Source organism: Lampetra planeri, chromosome 28 (genome assembly GCF_965212315.1).
Source record: "Lampetra planeri chromosome 28, kcLamPlan1.2.h2, whole genome shotgun sequence".
Classification (NCBI taxonomy): Eukaryota; Metazoa; Chordata; class Hyperoartia; order Petromyzontiformes; family Petromyzontidae; genus Lampetra; species Lampetra planeri.
The window spans coordinates 7,822,293-7,829,296 of NC_136134.1; the positions used below are offsets into that span (position 1 = coordinate 7,822,293).

Below are 7,004 nucleotides of genomic sequence, written 5' to 3' on the forward strand. Positions count from 1 at the left end.
GAAGAGGTGGTGGCGGTGGGATTTCTCAATAAACGTTGACAAGTAGTTTCCACTGCCACGTACCGGGGAATCGAACCGGCGACTTCTGGATTGCCTGGTCCCGCTTGTTCTAACCATCACGACACGCAAGTGCACCGCGGCATTCATAGTGAAGCCTGCCCCGATGGGCGAGGTCGACAAGAACGAGTTACTCGTCCAGGGCTTGTTTTGCTTCCTTTTGTTTGAGCAAATGTTGCTGGGTTAACGCAAGTCGGCAGGGGAGAGAAGCCTTGGATGGACTATGGACTAAAAGCAGAATGTGGAGATTTGCAGTTAGAGATCATCGGCCATGATCAATACACTACTGGATGAATTCCTCTCAAAGAAATGAGAATGTGATAGTTGATTTTATTAACCAGGAATGTCTCGGCAGCGCTGATTGAAGAACTGTATTACGCAAACGTTCACAGGTGATGCACCGATGATGCGTACCGTGTGACTTATCCTGCTGTGAGTGACATTAGAAGGAGATGCGAGGCGCAACAAGTCTAGTCGTGTTAGATTGGTGGCGCAGTGGTTAGCATGGTGCACTGAGCCCTAAAGTGGGAGGAGGTAATATTTCCCAACATCCGAATCGATCCCGGGTGACCTCTGTCAATTCCACTGCTTGTTAAAGGTCTCTCCAATCCGCGCCGGCCGTGGTGGTGTTGGTTCGATTCACCATACTTCACCAAATTGACGAAGCGACTTACTATTTTCGTGATTTTAGAATGTGTGGTCTTACCGCGTGTGTCTCGATGTTACGTTCAAAATTCGCCTGCAGGTGGCGCATTTGAATACTAAGACGAGCGAAAAAGGTGTACCGCAGTTTTTTTTTTGGGAAGAATTGAAACGGTCATCAACGGCACTATGCATAATCAGCCATGATCAGTCAACTGCTGGATGAAGCGTCCGTCCAATCCACCCACCACCGACACTTCTTACGATCCAGCGATGAAAGAATAATAGTGCACACTGCTATCGTGGTGGTTACTGATATATATTTTTCTTCTTTTGGTGTGACTCAACACATTATGATGGTAAACTCAACACATTATGATGGTAAACTCATCACATTATAATGGTAAACTGCACCACATCCCGGGATTATCCCGGTACGGGTGTTCAGTAGGAAAAACTCGACCCGAGCACGCGTTTTTGTTGTTGTATTAACGGTAAAGTGCATGACATATTTATTATTTTGTACATTTAAAAAAAAACGTCTCTTTTTTTTGTAAGATCCATTTTTTTGTCTTTGGTATGCACTGCACAACATACTCTTTTTTTTCTCTCTCAATACAATCATGTACGTTTTTCGCACTAGTTTAAGGCGTACAGCATTGTGCGTTTTATGTATATATACATATATACAGGGCACACGTTTTTTAATCTCTCTCTACATTACAGTACAAAATATCTCTCGCAGCTTCGCGTTGCATTCGTTTGTACACACGTGTATAGGCAATGTGGTTTTTTTGCTCTTCAGACGGCACACAAAACGTACGACCTCTAAAAGCGACGGAGGCACTTATTTGACCACTAACGCTTGAACGACGAACAGTGACGGCACAAGTGCTCCAGGGTGAGCTCTGTGCGTCTCATTTTTAAATCGCCTCTCGTAAAGATGACCCAATATCGACTCCAAATTCAGCATGAAGTCTCATTGCTACTCGGGATTTTTTTTTTTGCCTAAAGAAAGCAAAAAATAACCCGTCAAAATGTATCCAAAGGTTTCGCGCTGAATCTTGCTAATTAAAAAAACCAGCGCTAAAAGTTTTTGGAGCGTAACGTCATCGCCGCTAATTAAATGCGTTGGGCACCCGCGACCGTTGAAGAGCGTTCGGCAATTCCTGCGTACGCACGAATTTTCTTTCCGTGTTTCATATTTTTCCTTTTAAAATGTATCTTTATATATATATAAAAAAACAAAGCTTTACAAAAGCCCACGGTAGAATGCTGACATCGCGTCGCGGGGGGCTAATTGTCACCAAGGCCTCCATACAGAGTCTGCGCCCATCAGAGCATTGATGGGGATGGCCGACGCCGTCATGGGGCAGCCGGAGGGGTAGGGGTGGTGCCGGAGCCCCTTTCCGGGGCTGCCCGGGTGGCCGGGAGACCCCGCGTTGGAGCCGGGCGCGTACATGGGGATGAGGTGAGGGTTCGGGATGAGGAAAGCGATCTGTCCGTCGGGTCCCGGCACCAAGTGGAACCCTCCGTAAACCTTGCCCGCCCCCACGTTCGAGGCCGGTCCCGCGGCGGTCTGAGACAGCAACACGTCGGCTAACGCCGGCGGGCTGCCCTTGCAAGCGGGACCTCCTCCTCCTCCTCCGGGTAGAGCCACACCACCAGTGCCACCACCGCCGCCACCAGCAGCAGCAGCACCGGCACCACCACCGCTCGCGTTGGAAGCCACAGGGACCTGTCCACTCGGTGCGCCGGTTGGAATCGCCTGGGCGTAGTGCGACGGTGGCGGCGGCATCATGCCGGCGGGTCCGTGGTGGTGTCCTTGCGGGTAGCCGCCGCTCATGGTGGAGATCTGGGCCATGCAGTTGGCCAGGTGGCTGAGCAGACGGGTGCGCACCTCCGCGTTGACGCCCTCGCACGTGGACAGGAACCGCGTCACCTCGGTCATGCATTCGTTGAAGCCGGCCCTGTACTTGCCCAGGACGCTGGGGTCCGTGTTGAGGGCGGCTGTGTAAAACGCACGCAGAGACGGACAAGACAAAAGCACAAATCGGTTAGACATCGACGTCAGCTACGCGTACAGGCACTGGGCGCATTGATTGGTTGCAATCGCGGGATCGTGAAAGAGGAGCGGCTACGGGAAGCCTTCATCCAGCGGTGGATTGACCAAGGCTGGAGATGATTACAACGATGGGACATTTTTTTTCATGAGCAGGAATCCGCGTTGTGGCACACTGTAAAACGAACCACGGGTGATCTGTGTTATATAATCCCAACAACGGCTAAAATCAGTGGTGAGCGATGTCTCAACCGCTCCCACAACTCCACTCCAAGAACCAGCATGTCAAGTATGGTCAATCAACCCCCACTTGCAGCGTAGGGCGTGGGCCGGGGGCCTCATCCAGCAGGGGATTGACACAAGGGGCTATAATTTATACACAGGATTCGCTAGGGAAATTTTGCTCACGGCCTGATTCTCATTTATCAAGCTCGTCTGGCAAGCCTCCTTCAGGGAGGGGTTTCCCTTTTTTTGTGCAAAGAAAAAAAGAAAGAAAAAAAGCGCTTAACCCAAAATAACGCATCCTGTCACATTTAATAGACTTCGGGACATGTTGCCCCATAAACAAAGTCCCTCTGGACAGAACTTGGCATCGCTACAACTGCAATAGGGAACTTTGCCGCCTGCGTGCCTATCCACCCACCCACCCACTCAGACCAAGGTGCACGTATTACTTGGCAAATGAATTCATACTCTTGCTGCAATATAACAATTGGTCGCTTATGGTCGATGCACCTGCTGTCGGTAATGGGTGATGTGGCGGGGGGGGGGGGGTTTGACCATACTTCACTACGGGTTTGTCAATGGGCGTTGGTGCTGATGTTTCAACACCGCTACAGGGACTCGTATTTTAAGGCTGAATCGACCTAGGGGAGGCCCAGGGATCGGCTCAGATATTGGCCACTGTTTTTGGTCGTCGGTTTCCTAACCCAGTGTGCTAACCACTGCGCCAACACTCCACCCAACACACACACACTAAAAGTTCTACTAAACAATACAACGTTATAGATAACTTCGCTTTCATATCGTAGGATTTTCCCAAAAACGTATCATATTTTCCGATGTTAAATTATTGACTCGGATCAAAGCTGGGCATTAGTCACACAGCAACGGCCGCGTTTTTTTCAGTTTGGCCACTGGTCCGTATCTTCCTATATAACAAATACATGGCGCGTTTTGTCAAGAAAATCGCCCACTGGGGAGACAAAGGCGGCCAGGCGTGGTGCTGGGCCATCTCCAATCCTTGCCCCCCCCTCCCGTCTTGTGCCGTGTTGGCCTTCACAGGTGCTCGCTATAACAGCACCTCGGCCCAGCAGCAGCAGCATCAGTCTGTTAAGGCTGTGAGTTCATCTTCTTGGTTCTTTATTATGTTATTATGTTATATATATTTTTTTTATTAATTTTTATTTTTTATTTTATTACTTCCCTTCTACGTGACTTTACCGAAAGAACCAAGAAGATGAATCCCTGCAGTCACGAAAGCTTTAAATCGAAATTTAAGGCTGTGAAGTGTTGCGCTTCTCTGCCCAGGCCCGTGTGATGTGGTCGTGGCGAGGTGGTCGCAAGCTCACCTGTCATTTGAACGCGCTGCAGGTTTCTTAGGTGTTTGACCGTCATCTCCAGGATGTCCGCCTTCTCCAACTTGGAGTGGCGAGAACTCTGTAACAATCCAAACCACGGACGAAATAAAAGTTAGCAAAAAAACAACATCCTACAGCGCTTGGGCATGTGCGGTTTAAAAAAGAAACCCAGTTTTTACTTAAATCTAACCATACCGAGCCGTTACTTTTGCGCAATGTAAAGCAACGTAACGCTTGCGTGACCACGATTTATAAATATAATGTCGTATGAGCAGGGAAATACGATAGGTATCACTTACGTCTTTTTTTAAGGCGTCCAGGATGAGAGTCTTCAGGTGACCCAGGCTCTCGTTGATTCGAGCTCTCCTCCTCTTCTCCATGATCGGCTTGGACGACTGGAAAACGGGAGGAGCAAACATACCGCAGTTTTGTTAACTCCATGAAGTGTACCGCATGTTGAACTTCTTCTGATCGCACCGTACATCGGAGGTTGCGGAGGTAGGAGAACAAACTGAACGCAAAAAAGCAGTTCTAAAGAATTGCGTTTTTCATTCGAGATTTTGAAAGTACATAGCTACGGAGGGCGACCTAATATCGGAAGGAAGAGTGTTCCAGACGGCATGATGACGATAATAGTTATTTGTTTACACAAAACGTTTCAATGGGTGCATTGTTTTCCAACTCGTTTAAAAACGAACTTTTAAATAACACGCCGCGTGCCCCATTTGCACGGTTTTGTGGTTGTGGACAATCGACGGCGGTGGACATTCCAAGGTGGTGGACCACTCACTTTTCGGTGCTCACTCGCCGTCTTCGACTTCTCTGGGATGGAGTTGCAGGCGGTCACGGCGGCCACAGGCGACACGGACACCTTCTCCATCATCGTGTCAGCCGGCATCTCTGCTTGCTGCTGCTGCTGCTCTTGCCTTTTTAAATAAACGAAATGTATGAACCTTCCTGGACGTTTGCGTTGAGTGTAGTTTGGCTGTATGTGTCGTTGAATGAATTTTATCCACGACTACAAGTATGGTAAAGATGATGATGATGGTAGTGGCGATGATGATGATGATGACGATCAATTGCACCAAAAACAAAATTTGACGCCAAAATCTCGACGACCAAGAAGAGAGAGTGCGCCGTTGACGTCTGATGGTGCCTCTTCCCCGTGGCCGGACCGTCCGTCACCCCGAGTCGAGTCTCTGTAGACTCTCGTGCCCAGGTCGCGCGCCGCGGACGCACGCACACGCACGCGCGCGTGTGGCGGTGGAGGAGGCGGTGCGGTGCGGGCGGGCAGGCAGACGCGCACGCGCGCGCGTGTTCGTGTGTTTGGAGAAGCAAAAAAATGGGTGGAAAGAGGGGTGGGCGGTGGAGGGGGGTTGTGTCTCTGGCTCGTGTCGGCGCAAAGGGGTGCACGGGGAACTCCGCGCATTTATAGGGAGGTCGGGGGTGGGGGGGGCGGGGCGGGCTTGGGTGTGTGGGGGGGGGTGGCGGCGTAGCGTGCCCCTGCTCGGCGCGTGTGAAACCCTTCACGGATTCTTTCCCACACTCGCGGGCCAATCACGGGCCAGTGTGCACAACACAGGCGCGTGGGGGGGGGGAGTGTGGGTGTGGGGGAGGGTAATGTGCGGCTTGCCCCGAGTGTTGGGGAGACGCGCGTGCGCGCGCGTGCGCGTGTGTCGAGAGACCGAGGGAGAGTGCGGCAAGCGGGGGGGGGGTAGAAGCGAGGCTGGTTGGCGTGGGGGGGGGCGGCTCGGGTGACTGGCTGGTCGAAGCATGTATGCGTGGGGCTGTGCGGTCAGAGGAAGGTGGTGGTGGTGGGAGGTGGAGGATGGAGAGGTGGGGGGGAGGGGTTAGAGGAATACGGTGGTGGGGGATTTTGGAGAGTGGCGGCGAGAGGAGGAGGGAGTTGGGGGGAGTCTCGACGGAGCGTTTTTTTCCTCTCTCTCTTTCTCTCGCTCTCCATTGGCTGGCCGCCTGCTCTCCGCCTCGCTGCTATTGGCCACTGCTCACTGAGCTGTCAATCACGGCGCACGAGGGGGCTGCCGGCTCCGGGCGATAAATCGCGCGCGTCTCCACCCCCCCCGCGCGCGCGCACATCCCCCCTCCCCCCACCCCCCCCGTGACTCTTGACATCTGTCGGCGCGCCTAGATGGGTCGTGTCGGGCAGAATTTTTTTTTATCGAAGTGGAGGATGGTGGTGGTGGTGGGTGGGGTGGGGAGGCCGTGGGGGTGAGGTGGGGCTAGGTAGCCGGGGGACTGGGTGGGAAGGAGCCGGAGCGTGCGGGGAGGGGGGGTGAATGAGGGTTCGGGGGAAGGTGACTGCTGATGCTTGTAGAGGAGGAGGTGGTGGAGGTGGTGGTGGTGGGGGTAGGGAGGTGTTTGCGGGTTGGAAGGGAGGGTGTTGACTGCCTGCCCATTGGGACTTACTGTGGTGGTGGTGGAGGGGGGTTGTGTGGGGTTCGTGGAGGCGGGGGGAGGCTGCACAAGCACGTGCCAATTCTTTCTGTAGCCCGCGGGGGGTGTTTGGCTTTAACGGGCGTGGGTGTGGGGGGGGTGGTCGATGTTTAGGCATGGGAACTAAAACCTTCCTATATGCGCGCCCGACACAGCCCCAGACGGAGTAGGAGGCGAGTCCCCTTGAGTCAGCCGACCGACTCGAATGG

The 7,004-nt window shown here is 52.6% G+C and overlaps 1 protein-coding gene across 1 annotated transcript; it reads right to left on the reverse strand.

Moving 5' to 3' along the window:
- Positions 1-1,169: 1,169 nt before the first annotated feature.
- On the reverse strand, positions 1,170-5,736 carry HES1 (hes family bHLH transcription factor 1). The gene is made up of 4 exons (XM_078607778.1): positions 5,132-5,736; positions 4,641-4,736; positions 4,333-4,420; positions 1,170-2,709 (listed from the first exon to the last, which is right to left on the reverse strand). The coding sequence occupies exons 1-4, from the start codon at positions 5,237-5,239 to the stop codon at positions 2,003-2,005; spliced, it is 999 nt and encodes a 332-aa protein (XP_078463904.1). The 5' UTR covers positions 5,240-5,736; the 3' UTR covers positions 1,170-2,002.
- Between the last annotated feature and the right edge of the window lie 1,268 nt (positions 5,737-7,004).